Below are 23,996 nucleotides of genomic sequence, written 5' to 3'. Positions count from 1 at the left end.
TTAAAAATTATTAAAAATATATGAGAGGTAAAAATAAGAGTATGAATAGAACTATATCTCCCAGTATATATGTCTTCAATGTTATCCAGAGAGCTGACAGGTGCCTAACATGCATGACCAATTACCAAACTCATGCGTATTTTATTTTACACTGCGAAGTGCCAACAAACAATTTCTTACTGTTTGTTCAAGTCCCATAAAGAAGAAAATAAAAAATATAAAAATAAATTGTTTGATATTGTGAAACTAATTATAAAAGTGGGTGAAAGAGAGGGAATGAGAGAGAGAAGTGCTCAAGTGCATGAGAAATTGTGTGTTCATCTCTTGATTTTGTATCTTTATTTATATTAATCATGATGAGTTTTCTTGACTTACAAGTAATACAAAGACTCTAAGTTATCTTTATGAATCGTTGTTGGAACATCAGCAATGGAAAAAAATCCACATGAGGTTTACGTGATCAATCATGCCCCTCAACTAGAAGCATTTAGGCGATGCTTCGTGTAGAGCTAGAATCTTAGCGTGATTTGAAGATGCAACAACCAACTCTTGTTTGGTTCATCTCCAAGATATTGCAGTATCTCTAACGATAAAGACATAATGAGACCACGCCTTGTGCAGTTTAGATGTTTAACTAGCGTCAGCATAACCAACAAGGTAAACATCATTCTAAGGATTATGGCGATTGGATCCGCTCGAAAATGTGTAGGATAGAATAAGCCCACATCCATTGTACCTTTAAGGTAACACTTGTCCAGTGTCTGCTTGTAATCGCATTGTTATATCTTGCCAAAAGATTCACAAGGAATGAGATGTCTGATCTAGTGCATTGAGTCAAGTACAATAAAGTAACGATTGCACTTAGGTAAGGAACTTCAATTCCAAAACCTCTTCATCCTTATCTTTAGAATGAAATCGATCTTGTTTTACATCCAGAGTTCAGACGACCATGGGAATACTCGAAGGCTTCACTTTATCCTCGTTAAAGGGGCGTAACATGTTATGGATGTAGTTCAATTGGTGAACCAGAATACCATTTGAACAATGCTCTATCTCCAGGCCAAGGAAGTATCAATTTTTTCCAAGATCTTTCATATCAAATTCTGACTTTAGGTGCAAGGCAATTTTCTCAAGCTCCTCTGAAGTCCAAATAAGATTCATGTCATCAACATAGATTGTAAAAATTGCAAATCTGAAATATGGCTTCTTAATGAACAGGAAATGGCATAACTTGTTAATCACATATCCCAGATTGTATTCGCTAAGGCCGTTGTACCACATCTATCCGTATTACTTTAGTCCGTAAAGTGAACGTCTTGATCTGGTATAGAGTGTTATATAGTCGGGAACTATTTGAACTAGTATTGCAAGTCATTCAGGAATTTTCATATAGATATATGTATCTAGGTCTCTACAAAGATATTTTATGGCCACGTCCACGAGCTGCATATTCATTCTTTCGGAAGCCGCTAAACTGAAAAGGTAGCGGAACATTATGATGTCTATTACAAGGGAATAACTCTCTTCGTAGTCAATTCCAAGGCATTAAGATAAGTCTTGCGCCATTAGGTGTGCTTTGTAATGCACTCTTTTATTCTTCTCATTACGAACAAGCACTTGCAGCCAACATTCTTCACATTAGGTGGCGTTGGAAATGTAGGTGCTTAGGCCCAAAATATTGGTGTGGGCCGAGTTAGGAGTTGTTCTCAGCCCGGCAGTATGGTTCTAGAATTATCACAAATTCTAGTGGGCCCAGATTGGTCGAGTCCTAGTATAAGACGGACTGATGGAAAATCGAATCCTAGCATAACAAGGAGTCTCAATGGGATGAGGGTGCTGAGATTTGAGAAATTAATGTGGCCGGATAAAGAGTTTGGTTTAAAGTCCTAATGGAGGAAGGATTGGCCGAGACTTTGTTGGATTAGGATAAAGAATCCTAATCTGAGTATAGTTCTGGTTCGGCCATGACGAGATTAGCTGCTATAAATAAAAAGGGGATGTATCATTATAAGCCCTTCCAATTCAACACACAAACTGCCCTGCGCAAAATCTCGCTCTACGCGAAACCTCTCAACAACCTTAAGATTTTTCTTTTTCGCCAACGCATCTTCAGTTTGGATAAATAGCACTGTGAAAGCAACTGGCGAACATCTTCAGTTTGGATAAACAACACTGTTGCTGTAGAATCAGCCAACCGCGGAGTACCTTCAGTTTGGATAAACAGCACTAGGTCGAGGCTGACTGGTTACCTATCCAAGTCTTGGCCAAAAAGAATTTTCAATTCCTTGTTGGCAGAGATCATCTCATTAGCCTTCTCGGCGAAGTGAAGTGTTACAGAGTTATTGGCATCGGCACATTAAACGCTGAGTTGTTTATGATTGGATATTCATAAGTAAGTTTTAGAGTTCGGCATTCTGACGGCCGAACCACATGCATACATCTCTTTTGAGTATTTGTGTCCGTATAGCTTGGTACTAGTTCGGCGTGCTTATACTCTTATGAATATAATCACCGTGATTAAACCCGATGTCGACAATCCTTGAACTTCGTAGAACTAGCAGCCTTGTCTTCAGGCTTGAAAACCCGAAGGCCAAGACGTGTTCCTTCCTCGGCCGCAGTTGCAAGATCAGGAAGTCAATAACGCGTTCAAAGTAACATCCAAATTTTACTCCTCGACCGAGCTTGGCCGACGAGTTAGCACGCCCCGCACACAACCGAATGACGTAGATAGCTTATTAATTACTTGGCCTACGCGCCACGTAGGCTTGGTAGTTTTTAGGGTCAACATTTTGGCACGCCCGGTGGGACCCTTGTGCTAAAACTACGAAGTTCATGCCTGTTGAAACACGGTCAGTAAAGAAGAAAACAGCCATGGGAAAATCAATCGCTAACCCTACCACCTAGAACCCAGGGCCAGAAGGCTTATCACAGGCACATATTACTGTTGTCGTGACGGGCATACCACCTCAAGGGTCGGACTGGTTTGATTCACAAATTGCCGATCAACGGAAAATTTTTAAAGAAATACTACCCAGTCACTTATGAAATGCAAGAATAAAAGATCATTTCATTAATCTTGAAAAGGGCGTACAAGTAAAGTTACAAAAGATTCCTAAGGCCAAAATCCTAAGGGGTCGAAAGAATGAAGGCCTCAAGAGAGGTTTTTAATTCTAGCCATCTTACTTCACCCATTGTAACCTCGGCCTGTCGCGTCTTCTTGTCAAGTTTCATTTGTTCGATTCACCTCGCACCAGCTGCAAACTTTGTCAACTTAACTTTTTTCGACTCGAAATTCTTCTCGAGGTTGGAAGCAACGCCTGATCTCTGGTATTGAAGTTCTACAATTTGATGGTTAAGTTCGATCAACTGTTTCTTTTGAGTTTTTATTACCTCAAGCTCCGGTCAAAGTGCTTCTTGAACAACCATTGCAGCCTTCAGGTCATCTTCTGCTTGGAGAGCCCTCTCAAAAATAGTAAAATATTCTCAAGTTCCCTCCAAGACCGACGACAAATGAACAATAGATTCGTTGCTCAGTTGACCTTCAGATGCAAGGATGTTCATACACTTTCCTACAGAGTCGAGGGCTTTGCGCTCTAGGGCTAGCGAGGCTGACAGAGAAATGAGCTCTTGTAGTTTAACAAAAATGTTGGCCTCAGTTGCAGTTACAGCAGGTTCGACTGAGGTGGTTGAGGGTCTAGCCGTCCCAGAGTACTTGAGAGGGGAGCGTCGAGCTCGACTTCCCACGAAGGCTGCACACGAAAAGATTTTAGGCAAAAGAAAAATTGTAAGGAATATAGCAGAGAGAATTTGTTTTAAACCTGCTGAGATGAGACTTCAGCCATGTCCCCTGGTTCATTGCTTCAGGATTTCTGAAAGCGTAGAAGTTTTGAGTAGAGGATAACAGAGTATTTATAGGTGTTTAGGTGGAAGAGTAGCTCTTTTTGGAAGGGTAAAAACTACCGGAGGATTTTATGATCATGATTAGAATTCAAAAATCCAGGCGAAGAGATCGAAAAACTCGCTGATTGAGGATGCACGTTTGCATGTGATGACAGATTTAATGGTGAAGAGACATTTCGGTGGTCGCACGTTTCAAGGGTCATTATTACTAGCAGACAAGTAGGCTTAGGAGTCGCCACGTGGCAGGGCATCGAACAAATTAAGATCGTGCAATCGTGTTTTATAAATGTACTTGAGTGATGGGATATTCGGGACTTTTCGTAGTCTTCCAGAGATATGTTGAGGGTTTGATTTCACTTCTTCAAGGTCGAAACACGGCCAAATGGTTTTAGGCCGAAGACCTCATAAGCGAGGGGGCAATGTTTGGGCCCAAAATATTGGTGTAGGTCGAGTAAGGGGTTGTTCTGGGCCCGACAGTATGGTTCTAGAATTATCGCGAATTCTAGTAGGCCATCCAGTTAAGATTGGCCGAGTCCTAGTATGAGACAGACTGATGGAAAGTCGAATCCTAGCATAACAATGAGTCTCAATGGGATGAGGATGTTGAGATTGGAGAAATGAATGTGGCCGGATAAAGAGTTTGGTTCAAAGTCCTAATAGAGGAAAGATTGGCCGAGACTTGGTTGGATTAGGATAAAGAATCCTAATCCGAGTATAATTCTGGTTCGGCCATGACGGGATTGACTGCTATAAATAAGAAGGGGGTGCATCATTCTAAGCTCCTCCAATTCAACACACAAAATGTCCTGCTTAAACTCTCGCTCTACGTGAAACCTCTTAACAACCTTGAGATTTTTCTTTTTCACCAACACATCTTCAGTTTGGACAAACTCTCGCTCTACGCGAAACCTCTCAACAACCTTGAGATTTTTCTTTTTCAACAACGCATCTTCAGTTTGGATAAACAGCACTGTGAAGGCAACCGGCAAACATCTTCAGTTTGGATAAACAGCAATGTTGTCGTAGAATCAGCCGACCGCAGAATACCTTCAGTTTGGATAAACAGCAGTGCGTCGAGGCCGATTAGTTACCTATCCAAGTCTCGGCCAAAAAGGATTTTCTAGTCCTTGTTAGCAGAGGACAATTCCAATAATTCATGGTATGCCATCCTTATCTCCTGCTCATCCCATGCATGATATAACTCACATGGCATATCCCCATTTGACCGACCAAGTGAAAATATTACAGATCCATCCTCAAGTTGAACCCCATCAAGTCTATCATTAGTGAAATTAGACTTCTAACAGCAGTAGACCACATGATAAGATGAAATATAACTATAATCATGTTGGAGAAAAAGTCTATTTGTTGATGTAAAAATATTTTAACATAAACTCCAAGATAATCACTCTGATGGATAACATCTTGACATCAGAATAATTATCGTGAAATTTATTAAGAATATCTGTAATTAACTTTTCATCCGACAGTTAGGAGCTATGCCCACCCAACAACCTTGATTGCACGGGCCGATGATGTAATTTTGGATCCAAACAGGCACATAGTATCTTACGATATCATTCTTTATAAGTTATGGTTCCTCATATTATCTCACATGTTAAAAGGAATATGGTTATTATCTCACTTAGAAAGAAAGCAATAAACTATTTATTCACGCAAATTTGACACTAGTTGATACACTTTTTTTTTTGTAGATTTACACTAATGGACAAGAGACTTAAGCTATGTCATAACAATTCATTTTCAAACTTGCACCACAGGAATCGAACTTAAAACCTTTCATTTATATAAAAAGAGGAATACCACTTGACAGTTAGTAGTGCTAAGTGGTGTTGATACCCTTTCTAATACAAGTAGACTCTACATGTTCATGTAGCAGCTTAATATCATTCAACAAGAGATGTGACTCAAGTCATAAGCTTAGTTTTTGACAAAAAATAAAATAAAAAGAAGTATGGATAATTACCCAACCTCTAGAAGTGATTCTAAATTATTCACAATCTTTCAAAACATTATGTTTTGAAAATTGGACATTATTTAGGTTGCCATCATTAAGTGATGAAGTCAAATGTTAACTGATGACGTGGACAAATGCTAAAAATTGATTTTCATTGATTCGTCATTTTTGGAGCTCTAAATCTCTAAAATTAAATTGACCCGTTTATCCAAGTCAAACCCTAAGTTTTCTTGGCTGATAAGAATCGATTTTGAGATTCAAAACTCCATGCGTGAAAGTGAAAAGATATCGTTTTAGTAGTATCATCACTTAACGCTAGTGATGTAACATATGTTTAGTTTTTAAAACGTTAAATTGTTATTTGAAATATTGTGAAAAGTTAGGAACAAAAATCGCTCTTAAAAGTTGTGTAGTCATCCATATTTAACCCATGAAGTTTAGGGAAAAGCTGGGCTTAAATAGCTGGCTCACAATTTTAAACAAGCCAATTCCTCATAAAGAAATTGTTATGGCCTTGGGCCCATATATATTATAGTACAATGTGAGCCATAAAAAACAAGGTCCATGTTAAGTTGTTCAACAATATGAAATAATCGATCAACAAAAATATCCTTAATCATATTAATACCCTAATTTCATAATTTATTCCATCTTTTAATTTAACACACAACCACCACTCCTTTAGATGATTGGATGTTGAGAATAACTAGGGTAAGTCTTCAATAGTTTTAAAGTTGTCCGACTTTATTTTCATTAGATTAGCAAATAAGTAAAAATAATATTTTTTCGATTCAATCATGATTATTTATTTCTCGACAAGTAGTCTAATCTATTAAAGAAATTTTAAAGTAATTAACTAAGACATACAATCAACTAGTTAACTTTTTCATTTATTTTTTTAATCAACTAGTTAAATTCTTTCCAAAACAATTAAAAAAAATGAAGCAAGTTGCCACAAGCCGCCCTAAGCAGCCTTTTTTGAAGTAGCAGTCAGTGGTCTTTAGTCAGGCCAGCTACAATAATTTATCAAACAACCCAAAAAAGGAGCCGTACGCGGGGAGCTGGTCCAAAAAAAAAAAAAAAAAAAAAATCTTTGAGTGTATGACAAATCTAGAAGTATTTATTTAGGGGTGTGATATCCACACACCTTATTTTACTTCTCACACACCTTTTTAATTTTTAGCCGTCGGATCAGATAAATTGAAGAAGATCAACGGACATAAATTATCAAGGGATGTGAGAAGTAAAATGGGATGTGTGGATAGCACACCCCTTTATTTTTCATATTGGGATTAAAAATATTAAAATATAAATTATACTATTGTGTCCATGTATATATAAACATGGACATTCATCAAAATTAACAAAAAAATTGTTGTACCAAAACATGGGTACATTGTCACATCCTGGCTCGGGGCGGATCACTTCCCGGGCCCGCTCCACCACCGTAGCACGATATTGTCCGCTTTGGGCTTACCATTCCCTCACGGTTTTGTTTTTGGGAACTCACGAGCAACTTCCCAGTGGGTCACCCATCATGGGATTGCTCTAGCCCCCTTCTCGCTTAACTTCGGAGTTCCTACGGAACCCGAAACCAGTGAGCTCCCAAAAGGCCTCGTGCTAGATAGGGATGGGAATATACATTTAAGGATCACTCCCCTGGGCGATGTGGGATGTCACAATCCACCCCCCTCAGGGGCCCGACGTCCTCGTCGGCACATTTCCGGCCAGGGATTGGCTCTGATACCAAATTGTCACATTCCGCCCCGGGCCGGGATGTGACAATTTGGTATGACATCCCACATCGCCCAGGGGAGTGATCCTTAAATGTATATTCCCATCCCTACCTAGCACGAGGCCTTTTGGGAGCTCACTGGTTTCGGGTTCCGTAGGAACTCCGAAGTTAAGCGAGAAGGGGGCTAGAGCAATCCCATGATGGGTGACCCACTGGGAAGTTGCTCGTGAGTTCCCAAAAACAAAACCGTGAGGGAATGGTAAGCCCAAAGCGGACAATATCGTGCTACGGTGGTGGAGCGGGCCCGGGAAGTGATCCGCCCCGGGCCGGGATGTGACATACATTCTTCAAAACAACACAAAAAAAGTAATAGATATTAGGCTTAATAATATTAATAAATTTCTTCGATTAAACTTGACATGAATGCATTCTCAAATGAAAAGAAAAGAATGTACCATATAAGTTTTAAAATGGTTAGAAAAAAATTGAATAGATTATATATATATATATATATATATATAAATGATACATTTAACATATAACAAAGTGGTATATTTAAGAATGAGTACATTTTAAGATTAAAAATTGAAAAAAAAAAAAAAAAAAACATGAATGGGTGCATATACGATAAAAAAAAACTTATTCTAATTTTTTATTTATTTTGGAAATGTTTTGAATTAAAAATTAGTTAGGAGTTTAATAAAGGTGTGAGTATTAAAATTCTAAATCAATTATTAATTTTTATTTTAAAAATATTATGTAACTAACATGTAAATTTAATGCTCGGAATTTCGATTAAAATTTGAAAACTAATAAGGTTTCAGTCAATAAACATTAGTAACTAGAAACCGAATACTAATTTTTCCTTATCTTATAAATTATCCCAATGAATGTCACACATAAAATAAATTATAAAATAATAGCCGCATGTTTACATTTGGTCTGTCATTTTTCTATGGGAAAATTAGAATCCCCTACATTTTTTCTATATCATTTAGATTAAACATCTATACATTTTTTAAATTTGATTAAAGTGCTTTGACCAATAGTCACCTCTATTTTTTAAAATTAAAATAAATTTTGAATTTATTCTTTTATCTGCAGCATGCACTTTTCCTTATTTAGTGGAGATTTTAGTAGTTAAACTATATTTTCTCTTCTTCCAGATATGTTTTTTTATGCAAATATTTAATATTATTTCTTTTTCCAAATGGTTTTTTCTTTTTCAAATAGTTGGTGATCAGCATAAAAGCTCTGTGTAATTTTTTCAATACGAATTATTATTAGGTACAATAAATTACGTATATATTATCTGCGAGTACGTTTGAATTTACAAAAATCATTAATTGATAAGTTTATTTGCAATTTTGGTATGTTTGATTTGATATATATTGTTAATATTGGTACATTATTTTTATTTTGTTACGTTTTATTTTGTACACATTGTGTATTGGTACGTTTATGCTATTCTCAATCCTATTTTCTCTTAACGTATTAAAATAAAAACTCATTTCGGCACATTTGATTTTGGGGGATTTAAAAATATTTTAAACTATTTTGGAAAGAAAATATCTTCAATAGTAGATAATTATTGTTAAATTGTAGCATTATTGTGAAAATAAATTGAACCTAACCAACCTTTTTTTTTTTTTTTTTTTTACAATTATCTCTAATGGAGGAGAGTGTACTCAAAAGGCTAGATTATAAGAAATTTGTTACAATATAATGTGCATATAGCACCAAAATTATGACAAAAAAAAAGTTTAATCAAATCATTAAAAGACATGGATGTTTGATCCAGAAAATTTAAAATTGAGGCGCCTATATCAAAAGATCTATTTTTCTATATGCATGTAAGAAATATTTCCTCCCAACGTAAAAAATTGTAGAGGAATCCAAAAATATTTTTACTACAAATGTTTTCAGTTATTTTAAAAGTACTTTCAAATGAATTTTAAATTACAGTATCTTAAAACATCATTATTGAAATATTCAAGTTGGAATTTTATTTGCTTTCTGCCAAAGATAAAAATTAAAGGGAATTTTAACGAAAAACCTACGGTACTGTTCACTTTAACGAAAAATCACATTTTTACACTAAAATGTCAATCTTGATACTATTCACTTTACCCTTTATTTTATCCTTATCATTAAAAGTCAAAATTTTCAAACCCTTTTCATTAATTTTTCTAAAATTAAAAGTAAAAAATAAGAACTTATATATGATGTGCCTGACGCCGTAACAATTTCATAGTTCATTTTTAACTCTTCCTCCCTCTCACTCTGTCTTCTCCTCCAAAATTCCGAACTTTAACGAAACCAAAATACAGACAAACAAGGAAATGGAAAACACCACTGTCATCTCCGCCGACAAGCCCACCGTGATGGTCACAAACGACGACGGAATCGAAGGCCCTGGCATTCTCGCTCTCGTCCAAGTCCTCGTATCCACCCATCGCTACAATGTCCTCGTCTGTGCCCCCGACTCGTACGTAAAAAAAAAAAGAAGAAGAAAATTAAACATTTAAATACTCTTCACTTCCCCCATTCAAAATACAATCCTTCATTTTTTTTTTTTTTTTCTGATACATAATTCGTATGCATTTGCAGGGAGAAGTCGGCAGTGAGTCACTGCATCACATGGCTCCATCCGATTGCTGCCAACAAAGTGCATATCAATGGAGCAACAGTGTATGCTGTTTCTGGTATGGAAGTTTCAAAACCCCAGAATGTTTTTTCCAATTTTTATACAAAATCATTACTACCATTTCCCCCCAGAAAGTTAAAAAGTAAAAAAGCTTTGTTCTTGCTCAACTTTGTTTGCAGGATCTCCAGCTGATTGTGCTTCTTTGGGTGTTTCCAAAACGCTTTTTCCTTCAATTCCTGACCTGGTAGATATTTCTGACTTCTGCACTCTTTCCTTTGATCATATTTCTTATCTGGGGTTTTGCTGATTGGTAATTAGTAATTACATGTTTTACTGTTTATACATGCAGGTAATTAGTGGCATAAACCAGGGCAGCAACTGCGGTTATCACATGTTAGTAATCTTCTGCTTTCTATTTCCTTACATAATTTGTTGTCTTGATTTAAGATTTTGCCTCAAAATTCTCACAATAAAACATAAAGATGTGTATTTGCGCCAGCTTTGACCAGTGAAACTGAAATGATTATCTTTTAATTGTTGAAACCCAATATAGTTTTACACTAACTATTTGCTTTTGAAAAGGTTTAGGTTTCCAAAAGATGGTAGGGTGAGGAAACTAGAATGATTTTTATTCCAAACACAACTCCTCACAAGGAGGCAATCTTCTCAAATCACAAGGAGGCAATCTTTTCCCAAAATTTTGAGAAGATCTAACATTTTCATGAAATCTAGAAAACACACCTACTAAGTTTTGTTCTCAAGAGTCGCTTACGAATCCAGTTGTTCCTAAAAATTCAAAGTGCTAGTTTTACTTTTCTTGCTTCTTTCAGCCCGTAACAATAGTGACAGAGTTCTTTATTGCAACTGTAGCGTTTACTCTGGAACGGTGGCTGGTGCCCGTGAGGCCTTTCTTAACGGTGTACCTGCTATCTCTATATCATATGATTGGTAAGTATACAGGTTTGATGATTACATTTGCTTGATGAACAATATTTCCTCTGCCCATGTATGACTAATGAATCTTATGGAATTATGGACATTTCAAATTGTTAGGGTCAGTATTTAGTTCCTCTTGTAATTTTATTTTTCCTTTCTTTTTTTCATTTTTTACTATGAGAAAAAGTAAATTCTTGTTTTCTTTACCTATTTTTAATCTCCTATATGAGTATATGACTATATTGAGTACTGGCCGTACAGGGTTAGAGGTAAGAGCAACATTAATGACTTCACACTTGCTGCCGAGGCTTGCTTACCGATCATAAATGGAGTACTGGTGGAATTAAGAAACAAAACCTATCCTCAAACATGTTTCTTGAATGTAGATCTTCCATGTAATGTTGCTAATCATAAGGTAAATTCCGGGGATACATGCTGTGTTCTGTATTATTCCGTATAGCGACCTTCGTCAAATGCAGTTTCTCCTTAACATCTACATTTGCCAACTTGCACGCCTACTTCTCTGTCATATCTCTTTTCTAATGTGCTTGTAGCGAGTCAATTTAAAACTGACTATACTGCACTAGACAAAGCTCAACGATAGGCAAAGTGATATCTCTTTGCTAATGTGTTTCATCCAGGCTATTGCACTGCAGAAGTAATTTGTATCAGTAGCTTTTCTTTCTTTCCTTTCCTTATTCGGCTCTCGTTTTCTTTTCCTCCGACTTCCTTTCAATGCAAGATTTGTACAGTAGGCAGTTTGTTTAATGTTATATGCTTTAATGAGCATTACTCAATTGCACATTAACTTTGGTTTTCTTATAGTGAAATGGATCCCGCTTCCAGTTTTATGACAAGAGTATTAGTCTTTCTATTAAGCATTGATATTAACATGTGGCGTTGCAATATTGTTCTGTTCTTCTCTTGTGCCTTCATAGGGGTATAAGCTGACTAAGCAAGGCAAAAGTATAATAAAAATGGGGTGGAGGCAAGTTACTTCTGACACGGAAGGTGGAAAAATGTTGTCAACAATGGTAAATTCAACTGCATCAGCTGAAAGTGATACATCAACCACGCCAGCTGAAAATCTTTACTTCGCCAGAGAAGTGGGTCCTTTTCTCTATCTTTCTGCTTTATATACTGTATTCTAGGCTGCCCCCCTTTTCCATTTTTTGTTGTTTTGTTTTAAATAAAACTGGATTAGTTATTTACCTCCTTGTCATTTCTTCCGTATAAGCACAATAATTGGCTTGTTGTTAGTTCTTTTGGTTAGGTAATTGATTGAGAAATCTTGAATCCAAACTGATGAAGGAATCAGGTAACCAAAGGGTGCAGTCTTTGGTGTCTCTCTGTTGGTGCTAGTCTAAGTTCTTTAGAAACTGGTCTAGAAACACTCCACCTAGAATTTCTGAGTTTACTCCGTCACTAACATTTCTCTGAAAAAGTTACTTTGCACTTTAGCAGCTGAGAGTTTAAAAATTGCCCAAGGGGCTCTTCTAACTGTGCATCTGGTTGAAACAACTTTCTTTTAATCTGATCCTTTTTGGAGTACATCAACATGGGGTTGTTGAGGGACACGTTCGATTCTTCTGTTCTTCCCTTAAAACGAGTTGCAATTCTTGAATCGAGGTATCTTCAAATACCAGCAAATTTAGGGGGAGAAGGGTGGTCAGGGGCCTTATTTACAAAACTCATATTTAAGCATTGAATGATAAATTTGTAGTGTTAAAGTTGTATCTTTAAAACTGGTTAGCGCTAAATGCCGGGTTATCCATGCTGAAGTTTAAAGTGCTGTAAATTGAGAACTGACTCAATTTGGTTATGTCTGAACATGAGGTGGTAACGATGGTGGCGATACCGATATTAGTTGCGGTTGTTGCCACAAGGATAGTAGGGAGGGAAATTATGGTAATCATGTATAAGGTTTAAACAACATTCAGTTTAACGTTAATTAATATTTTAGATGATGGAAGTAAGGATGATAAAACTTGCTTTCTTTAATATTCTGCATTCAGCAACGTGCAATACTTTCTGAGATATTTTCATGTGTTGGTTTCCTTTCTTTCTCGTTCTTTTGATTGTGGTTGACTTGGGTGAACGAGTAGTACAAATCTGAGCTGTTTAGAACAGCCAAAATTAAAAGGAATATTTTCCTGGTTTGCTTGCGTCATTTCGGGGTAACTCTGTTTCCAATTTTGTAGGTAAGGGGTGCCCAAGTTGATGAGGATGATGACCACTGCTTTCTTCAAGAAGGATATGTGCGTATGTCGTTTTAGTTTCTGCAAATGTATCTTTGTAGTTTGCATGACCATACACTAACACAGTATTCACGATTCATCAGATTACTGTCACTCCTCTTGGTGCCATAACAAATGCTGAGATAGACTGCCACACCTACTTAAAAGAGTGGCTTCCAAAAGTGGTTGAGCGTTCCTCTCCATCAGCTTTATAAAGCTATTAAAGCACCTGGTTAGTATAACACAGTAAGTCTTCCTAAGCTGTTTTTCTTTTATGTATTGTTAATTTTGAACAACCTTGAAATCTTATGTATTTGTGTGATCACACGCGGTCTTGCAACCGTTTTACTAATTAGTATGAAAGCGTTCTATACATTGAGTACTTGAACTTAATTCGTTGCCAATTAAGCCTTCGTGTCACTAAAACGCTTGCAAAGTTCCACAGGTTTAGTTTTAGTGATCACGAGAGTCATTGCGACGTAGTATTTTACTGTTATTGAAAGGAAATACTCGTATGTTCAGGATTTCTGGAGGGAATTTTCACGCTAACGTACGGATCCAGCAAATTTCTGGATGATTCGCTGCTACGGTGCTACTCTGAACAGGGTTTTCAGTTTTACTCTCGACATTATATATGCTAAAACTCAGTTGAGTTTTAGCACTCTTCAGCAATAGTAAAAGAGCGGAAATACTCCTGATTTTTTCGGTCCATTACCATTCTGCTGCCTACTTCTTACAATAAAATACTTGTATTGCCCATGATTGTCACGTGTTGATCATCCTTTGTCCTCTCAGGTTTCTTGTCTATGATCGTTGAGTTGTGGCACAAAGAAAGATAAAATAATTAATTAAAAAATTGACAAAAAATTATTTAAAAAATATGACTTAAATCAAGTCACATGGTTTGTGGCACACAACACAATAAAAAATTATAAAAATATTGAATGCATGGACAAAATAATTATTAAAAAATGTGAGAAACCCACTTGTCCCCATTGCTTTGCCTTTTGATTATTTTTTTTATTTTTTATTTTGCTCGACTTTTTGCCTTCCACACCGAGTCTCCTGCAGTAGGTGGCACGGAACACGATTTGTGGCATAGAACACAATAAAATATTATAAAAACATTTGAATGCAAAGTCTCATGCAGAGTGTGGGCACAAAGAAAGATAAAATAATAACAAAAAAAACTGACAACAAATATTTTAAAAAATGAGTTAATACAGGTTTGTGGCACATAACACAACAAAAAATTATAAAAAATTTTGAATGCATGGAAACCAAATATTAAAAATTGTGAGAAGCCCCGCTATCTTCCACCTTGCCTTTTGTTTGTACCATACTTGACCAATCCCGAAACTACTAAGCACCAGTCAACAGCATACCGTCAAGGACCCACAAGACTTTTCCTCCAACCAGGAGGCCAATCACAATATGACACATGTCGGTATCAGAAGCCAATCATAGCGCGACACACGTGTCAATGTTAGAACAAAACTAGAAACTCTCTTCTATAAAAGGGGATCATTCTCCCACAATAATCCCTAATGTCATTTGTACTAAACCATTCACTAGAACTCACTAAAAGAGAGCTTGAACCTATGTATTTGTGTAAACCCTTCACAACTAATGAGAACTCCTCTACTCCGTGGACGTAACCAATCTAGGTGAACCACGTACATCTTGTGTTGTTTGCTTCCCTGTCTCTATTCATTTACATACTTATCCACACTAATGACCAGAGCAATCTAGCGAAGGTCACAAACTTGACACTTTCTGTTGTACCAAAGTCCTCGCCAATTTTGTACATCAACACCTTTGGTTATTTTATTTTTTTGTTTTGCTCTGCTTTTTGTCTTCCACGTGTTGATCATCGGGGATTTTCTGCTGAGAGGGCTTCTCCCTTTATCTTTCATTTTTATCTCTTTCTTTCCTCAATTTTTCCTTTGCTTTTTCTGCTTCTTTCTTTCGCGTTTTAGCAAACGGTGCTTCGTCTTTTTTTCGTTTGTGTGTCGTCATTGTTATTATGGGTGCATGATTTGGTTCTGTTTTGTATTTTCGGGAAATGGTGTTGTTCGTTTTTCCTAGGTGTTGTGTTGCCATTTTCGCGCTGGTTCTACTTCAGGTATGTCGTTCTTCTTTTCTTTTTATCTTTTTTTTCCCACTTATTTTTGCTTATTTTATGTTCTTGGGTAAATTTGGTGTTTAATTTAGAGCACAGAAAATAGGAAATAATTATTAAAAAATTATGTTTTTGGATGAATTTGATGTTTAAATTAGAGTAGAGAAAATAGGAAATAATAAATAAAGAACGAAAGAGAAATTAAAAAATTTATGCTTTGTTTGACCAGGGTAAATGAAAAATATAGCTCCAACTCCTATCAATAAATTACAATCGTATATAAAGCTAGCGAAGTTAAGAATCCAAATTTACAGGATATGAAAACCATCGATTCCTGGAACTGCTCAAACATAAGCAAAGTACGTGATTTATAATAAGTGACTTTTTCTTTGTTCTTTATTGTGCTACCTAACTGAGTTTTAGTATATGTATAATTTATCATTGTACATTTTTTTTAAATTTTTCTATGATAACAAACAATAAATTTTTTATACCTTCTTAATTTTTTAAACCCATGTATATCTGATGGGAAGAAAAAAAAATATTAAAAAAATGTGATTAAAATTGGGCCACATGATTTGTGGCACAACAAACAATAAAAATTTATACCCGCCCACGTGTCAGTCATCGCCTCAAGGGTAGTATCTCTACCTTTGTTCTTCTTTCTTCCGTTTTCTTTTGAATTTTTCTTTGTTGTTTTTCTTTGCTTCTCCTGCTTTTGGCAGTCGTTTGCTTTCTTTGTTGTCTTTGTTTGCTTCTCCCTCTCTTACCAGTCCTTTTCTTTTGATTTTGAATCGTTCTCAACACCTGAACCAAGTGATCAATCTTATAAATGAAAAAGAGAATCTGTGAGAAGAGCGCTTTTCATTCCTGGTGAACAAAGGTTTGATATCTAATTTCATACTATTCTCAAATATGATGTTTATATTTTTACATCATGTTCTAAAAAAATTCCATGTGTTCACTTCAACTTTCTTAAAATTTACATATCAAACATTTTCAATAATTATAAAAAAATAAAAATAAAAATCATCTTTTCTTCTTTCTGTGAAAAACTATATCAATGTTGCATAATCATTCAACTCAGTGAATCTGAAGAAATTTCAAAAGTTGATCCAAGAGAATATGATGAGGTTCCGATCAAGTTATTAAAAAAAAAAAAAAAAAAAATCACCTCCTACTCAGGCAAAGCCACACAGCAGCACTGGAAACAATGATTAGGTTAGTATGCTTTCAAGTTGTTTTATCTTTCAAGTTATTAAATGTGATACTAAATCCTATCTAAATATGTTCTGTTCTATTCCTCTTTGTTCAAGTTGTTTTATCCATGACAACAAGGGCTGAAGACACCTTTCACTACTCTGATCAAGAATGTTTACCGTGTTTTGTTTATCTATATTAAATCATGTTTAACATGTTTAAAAACCTGTGCATATCTTTTTTTGCCCAAAACTCAACAATATTTTTTGCATCCCCATACAACATCTCCTCATTTTTTGTATGCAAAAGCTGGAACACACTATATTAGATGGGGTTATTAGAGGAAATTCAGTTATTATAATGTTTTTTGTATCTTTATACCGGGAATTTCTATTTTTTGTAACTGAATGTAATCCTCCTGGTCCAGAAATACATATAACTGCTACAATATAATGGATAACTATAATTTGTATCTTTATATTATCTAAATTTAACCTTTTCCAGTTAACGTTTTTCCAAATTCATTGTTGCTATCGTTGTTCCTATTTTGTAACCGAATTTTTTTCATTTTTAACATCTTAACTTCAAACTTGCGGCAACGCGCGGGTATTAAGCACTAGTTGTTTTCAAAATGTCAGTAATGATTATATGAACTTGTTATTATATTGACAGTTGGGAACCCCCATTTTATACAAAATTACTGCCATTCTGTGAATTAATTTGGTAGCAAGTCTCCTCATGACCGTCGTTTAATTTAATTTTTGTAAGGAATGGGGACGTTTTAGCTTTTGTTAAAATTGCCTCTGAAACTTGTAAGCTATTTAACAAAACCTATAAGCCGGAACTATCAACTAGGTACTAGGATTACATGACAATTCCTTCTCCAAGTATAATACAGTGTTTACCATAAAGTAATCATATGAACACTTACCTGTGTTCGATGCCATGTCTAAGTTGCAAGCTAGTCTTCTACTCGCACTACTCAATAATTCCCTTACTGTGTGAATAGGTCTCAGTAGTCTATTAGGGTTTTTCTCGTATGGGAGCAGAGACTACGACTTGATATATGTATCAGTTAGGGTTACACCACTGGCCTATCAACAGTTGTATACCCTTATTAGAGTCCTATCATGATTCAACATCTTTGCATTAAACCTTTATCAGGATTTGTTTAAGTTAGTTGCATGGATATAAGACTCCATAATCCTTATGGAGTAGAGACCAACTGTATCACTTGTACATCAAATAACTCATAAAACAAGTTACTTGTTATCCAAGCAATATCAAACACTCATTGTCATTCACTAGAACTTTACAAAACTTTCTCAGCTCAGCTAAGTTGCTAAGAACAAAGTCAGCAACGAAACTAAATGAGATTGGTGCCAAAAACTTGAAACTCCTACTGTTAGTTTATTACTAGAAATAAGCAACCTAATTAACACCATTTTGGAAGGGAAGTGATTTTGGCACGTACATTTTCTCATCATACACTCCTGCCGATTTTTGGTATTTTGATTGAATAAAATAAAAAGAAAATTAACAGTTATAAACAAATAGGGGTGTTGATAAGGAAAAAAGGAGTGCGTGAATCATTTCTTTCCATATTGCGAGTCTTCAGGGTGAAAGTTTACCATAATTCTAGTTTGAATAGATCCTAGATCTACGGCTAGGCAACTCGTAAATAGGGTTTTTTTTTCCTTCTAAATATCTTTATTTTATTCACACAGAACACCACGTGATAGTGTATGTGTGACATAAATTGCACTAGGTAATTAAAAACTGAGTTTTGCCAATTTATTTCTTTTGTTGTAATAATATGGAGGATATACACTTTCGGAGGGACAAGGATTGTCTACCCTTCCATTTCCGGTGCCCTCCCGTGCCCTTCTGTGTGGTCACGGTTAAGTCACGTTAACATTTTATATTATTTTTTTATAAAGATAATACGACAAAAATAAATAGTAATATAAAATGTTGACGTAACTTAACCGTGACCATACAAACAGAAATGCACGGGAAGGCACCGAAAATGGAAGGCCAGACAACTTTTGTCCCTTTCGAAGACTTGTCATACCCTATAAAATATCTAAAAATCTAGTGAAAAATATTGGTGTGTGTGGAGGATATGCACTTTCGGAGACTTGTCATACCCTATAAAATATCTAAAAATAGAGTGAAAAATATTCGGGTGAACTATTCACACATTCCGTTTTATTTTAAATACTTTTTGTTAATTTTTATTCGTTGATTTTCTTCAATTTATCCGATCCGATAATCGAAAATTAGAAGAATGTGTGAAAAATAAAATGGGTTGTGTGGATATCACATCCCAAAATATTAAGATTAAAGAAAAACTGATAAAAATAATTTAAAAACTTTGAGTTTTAAAAATAAAGACAAAATAAATGGTAAAGTGAATAGTATCAGAATTGACTTTTTAGTGTAAAAATATGATTTTTCATTAAAGTGAATAGTATCGGAAGTTTTTCGTTAAAATTCCTTAAGGTAAACCTCACTTAAATCTCACTTATGACGTGGTGTAGTTACATAAGCCCAGGTGTCTTGCTTCCAACGCATACTTAAATTAAACAACAAAAGAAAAGGATAGAAAAAAATAACGTCTCAATGCCACTTCATCCAAAATTGGTCATCAAACTTTCGAGTCACACATAAGAAAATGACATAAATGATAGGGAAGGGATCCACCAAGTTCTGCTCATCAACTAATTCAAGCCCTTGAAATTTGATCCAACGGCTATAAACAGGAATCCACTTTAAAAGTTATAAAAACTTTAGCCGTTGAATCAAATTTCAAGGATCCGAATTGTTTGATGAAAAGGATTTAGTGGAAGGAATCCGAAGATGATCCATTTCCTGAAAGACATAAAGTAATGACCTAAAGACAATTTTGATTATTGTTTTTTTATTCATCCATGGACTAGGTCGGAGGACACCGAGATTCAATACATTTTCTACTATGCTAAAGGAATTTAGAGTAATGCAAGAAAGATTAAATTTGTAGATTAAATTAGCAAATCAAATTAGGTGTCTCTAATAGAAAAATAGCAAGTTTATCAACAATTAAGTAATAATCCAATCACCAACTTGCATGTCATTTAGTTTACAATATTTAGTCTACAAATTTAGTCTCCCTAGCATTAGTCAAAATTTTAACAAAATTTTATAAATCAAATAATGTGGCTATCGACAATTGGATTATTACTCAAGTGTTGATTAACGTGCTTATTTTTTATGAGTGACAAATCAATTAGTTTGCAAATTTGGTTTCCATCAAAGGAATACATAACAGCATTCTGAAGATAAAAATTTGAAAAAAGAAAAATCCATACAAATAATAGAGTGCATTTTTGCTCACCACCATTTAATGTAATGTATGCTTATCATCATATTTATCACATTTAGATGAGTTTGAATCTTGAGATTTGTGCTTATCTATTACACGAATCTCAAAATTCAAACTCATCTAACTGTGATTAATAGGGTGGTGAGCAAAAATGCTCTCACAAATAATATTGTAATACAAGTAAACACTTTTAATTAATTTTTTTTTTCTTTTCCAAAGGTAGAATTTATTTAAGGGAACTTTAACGTAAAGCTCCCGGTACTATTCACTTTAACAAAAAATCATATTTTTACACTAAAAAATCAATCATGTACTATTCACTTTACCTTTTATTTTGTCCTTATCATTAAAACTCAAAGTTTTCAAACCCTTTTAATTAGTTTTCTTTTTTATTTAAATCATAATCGAATAGAAACATTTACATCCTCAGCTAATATGTTAAACAAAAACTTAGACCTTAATGAATCCCACAAGAAGGAACCAACACACGCCGCCCTTGCATGAGCAGCAAGGTTCCCATCCTGCGAAACATAACAAAAATCAATCAGAGAAAATTTGTTTGCAAAGTACCATACGTTGTGAAGAATAATCTCCAATGAAGTATCAACAACATATTCCCTCTTTTTCATTTGGATGGTGAAACACTTTTAATTAATTGAGTTACAAATTCTTTTTGTATACGCAAAGAATTTGAATTGTTATATTTATCAACAGTCAATTCTAACTCATTTTGGCATTTTATAATTGTTGTACTAACTAACATGTTGTTTGAATAGTCATTTCATTTTAATTTTTTTTTTAAATTGATAATTCGTTTTGAAATACTTTCAGTTTCCAAGTTTTATCTTTTATAAAAACCGAATTTAAAAACTCAAAAAGTAGATTTTACGTTTTAGTTTTTAATTTTCAGTTAAAAAAATAAAATAAAAACAAAATGGTATGAAACAAAACGATTCCTAAAGATGTCTTCTTTATTGATCAAAATCTTTAATTCTTATATTCTATTATTTGTCTTGTCGATCACATTGTAAAGGGATTGTCCACGGCATCCCAAATTTCAAATATAAAACTACACATAAAAATTTCGTCACTACTTTTTCTAGAATCAAAGTCAATAAATCACATTATTTTAGATTGCTTGACATTTTTGTGCAATCATAAACTACTTTAATGATATGATTTTTTATATTTATTTTAGACACGTAAATCATGGAGGGTGTCCCATCCATTCTTTGATCCACAAACTGAAGAAACAAAGAGAACCACCTCAACCACTGCAAATAGACTAAACAACGAAAAGAAACACGCATGGAAGAAACAGAAAACAACTAAAACCAACTGCCCTCTGATTAATTTGTGCATAAACTGCATGTCTGATCGTATTCTCTTGCTGCCTTCATGAATGAAATACGTCGTCGATTCTTTTTAAAGAACCATATATCGTATCTGAATATGTAAAAGAAAGATTCATTCAGCTTTGAAGCCATTCAAAAAACTCCCAAATCACAAGAAAGGCATATTTCAATATTAAATTTACTGGAACGGAAACTGAGGAAAAACCTTTTTACATGTACACCCAGTATCAAAATAAAGTGTATATATATGTGTGTGTGTGTGTGTGTGTGTGTATTTAAATAGTGTATATACTTGTCAGCAGGAAATCTCGCTCACTCATATGAAGAACATTGGAGCCTTCATATATGAATTCATGGTTTTGATGGTGGCAAAGGCAAAGAAGGTGCAGTACGTGTATGTGCATGGGCCTCCACTAGTATTGACCACAGGACATGCACATCCTCATCGGGGCAGGATTTGACATCCTCATACAGAATGTAAATCCCTCTTCCTGCTACAAACAACCACAAAAAGATCCTAGATATTAGTAGTTGCAGTAGATTGTAGATATTAAACATGAGTGTTTGTGTGCGCGCGCGACACAGTTTCCGAAAGAAGAGGTTGATATTGTGCGGAAGGCTCGAAAGTGGTGGGAAATGCAGGTTGTATGCATGAACATGGAACTAGAATGTGTAATTGCGTGTGCACAAGTATGGAGAAAATGTAAGGGTTGGAGAGAGTGATGAGAACTTACTTTTCTTCGGAGCGGAATGGAAGCGAAACCACATCTTCTTAAGAGGAGAGAAGATGGAGTGCAGCCACCCCATTTGGAGAAGAGGATGTGGCGCTCATGTAGGTGAAACCAAATGAGAGAAGAAATAAACAGTAAGAGAAGGGAATGGAATGGAAGATGAAATGTAGGTATTGCTTAGAGAAAGGGTGAAGTTTTTAAAGTCACTGTTTTCTATGACAACGTGTTCACTTCCATTCCCTTTGCAGTGCAGGCCTATCATGTATCACATTTTGCTCTTGGTGCCATGTCTTTGTCACACACACACACACCCTTTTATATCTTATAGCACAAGGAGCCACCCCACCAATCACATTTGCTTTTTCATACACTTCTTAACAAAAATAAACGTTGTCTCTCTCTCTCGTGTTCCTTATGCCTCAAGCAACATTTTCTGATTTCTGCTTACTTTTTTTTGCTTTCACTTTCTGAATGCTTTGTTTATTATTGTCTCGAAATTCTCATCTGATTTAATAAATTTAAAGGCTAGAACTAAATAAAGGTATGCAGAAAAGAAAATGAGTGTGCGGAAATTACTTCCCTTGTTTCTTTTACCATTTTAGGTCACTTTTTGTGTTAAGTAAATCCCCAAGCTTCTCATTGGAGTCTTGTACAAGGCCTGTGTCTTCAGTGCCTCCACCTTTTCCCATACTCCAATTTGGTTGCCTTAGAAGTCTGTCTCAGACCATGGTTTCCTAGCTGATTCATCAACCCTTCGGTTCCACACCATTCTTAATTTGCATTTGATTAGTCCTAATTCTCTAATTAGGAAAGCGACCTTCATGATTGAAGGAACATTCATCATATGATTGATAAGATGAAGAAAACATAATCTCCTACTCTCGTATGTGAGAAATGGCCTTTTGTGCTGCCAGGTTTTTGAGGATTAACCCCTTTTACCATCTTAATCACATATGTTTATGATTAGACAGTCTGTCCCAATCACAAAATTAAGACCATTTCTAATGGAGAGGGTTAAAGGGCTGAAAAAATGAACAATACTTGGCTACTCAATTAGTGCCAATTTATAATTTCGCTTTTATAATCAGAACGGTTCATATTATAAATCACCCTATAAAGATCGCCTCTGCAAAAAATCAATTAAAACTAAGGTCATTTAGTCATACAACCGTATAAAAACAAATAAACTGAATTGGTTAAAGCATTATGAGCCGTCTATATATTTGCTAGAATAAATTGACTCAATTAACGACCTTAGTTTTAATTCAATTTTTGCATAGATAATCTTTACAATGTAATTCATAGTATGAACAGTTCTAATCATAAGCACAAAGCTCTGTGATTCAAACACTAAAAATTTTGAGTAGAAACTCCTACTTATCTTTTAAGTACCTAAGTATTATTCCCAAAATATGGCTTGAACAGGACTGGCCAACCTTAGCTCAAAGGCATGGTTAAAGGAGCATCGGGCTGGCCAACCTTGGCTTGATACCCAGCCCGTTTGCCGGGGCCTAGTCTTCGTGTGCTAGGATTAGGATATCTCTGAGGAGTGACTAGAGGAGGGCAGGAAGTGAATGAAAAAATCTGAAAGGGGACCTTAAATTCTAGGTGAAATTGCAGCCTCTGAAGCTAATCTATGATCAATCAATCAATCCCAATACAACACAATCCCCAGATTCTGTGCGCAGATGCTAAAATTAGAGATCACATTCAAATTTATGATTTTGCAATACAAACAATAACTAAATTCCAAGTATTTGAATTTAGGTTTTCACTTATTTTCCAGGATTT

General features: G+C 35.2%; 1 protein-coding gene and 1 long non-coding RNA gene across 6 annotated transcripts; one reads left to right on the top strand and one right to left on the bottom strand.

Annotated features, from left to right (window-relative positions):
• The first annotated feature begins 9,869 nt into the window (after positions 1-9,869).
• LOC137732503 (uncharacterized) lies at positions 9,870-14,144 on the top strand. Of its 2 annotated transcripts, none has more exons than XM_068471820.2 (10): positions 9,870-10,101; positions 10,224-10,318; positions 10,440-10,504; positions 10,610-10,653; positions 11,131-11,208; positions 11,458-11,611; positions 12,135-12,302; positions 13,398-13,454; positions 13,538-13,665; positions 13,956-14,144. In XM_068471820.2, exons 1-9 carry the CDS (start codon positions 9,956-9,958, stop codon positions 13,646-13,648), a joined length of 918 nt encoding a protein of 305 aa, XP_068327921.2. In that variant the 5' UTR covers positions 9,870-9,955; the 3' UTR covers positions 13,649-13,665; positions 13,956-14,144. The 2 variants fall into 2 exon arrangements, with proteins under 2 accessions (XP_068327921.2, XP_068327920.2); XM_068471819.2 differs by having other exon boundaries at positions 13,538-13,679.
• A 7,057-nt stretch (positions 14,145-21,201) lies between these two features.
• LOC148689988 (uncharacterized) lies at positions 21,202-22,423 on the bottom strand. Of its 4 annotated transcripts, none has more exons than XR_015957639.1 (3): positions 22,209-22,423; positions 21,767-21,965; positions 21,202-21,565 (listed from the first exon to the last, which is right to left on the bottom strand). It is a non-coding gene; the product is annotated as an uncharacterized LOC148689988 (long non-coding RNA). The 4 variants fall into 4 exon arrangements; XR_015957641.1 differs by having other exon boundaries at positions 21,791-21,965; XR_015957640.1 differs by lacking the exon at positions 21,202-21,565 and having other exon boundaries at positions 21,623-21,968.
• Positions 22,424-23,996: the final 1,573 nt, after the last annotated feature.

Source organism: Pyrus communis, chromosome 16 (genome assembly GCF_041283825.1).
Source record: "Pyrus communis isolate YQ-2024b chromosome 16, ASM4128382v1, whole genome shotgun sequence".
NCBI classification, from domain to species: Eukaryota; Viridiplantae; Streptophyta; class Magnoliopsida; order Rosales; family Rosaceae; genus Pyrus; species Pyrus communis.
This window is presented reverse-complemented; position numbering and strand designations above follow the sequence as displayed.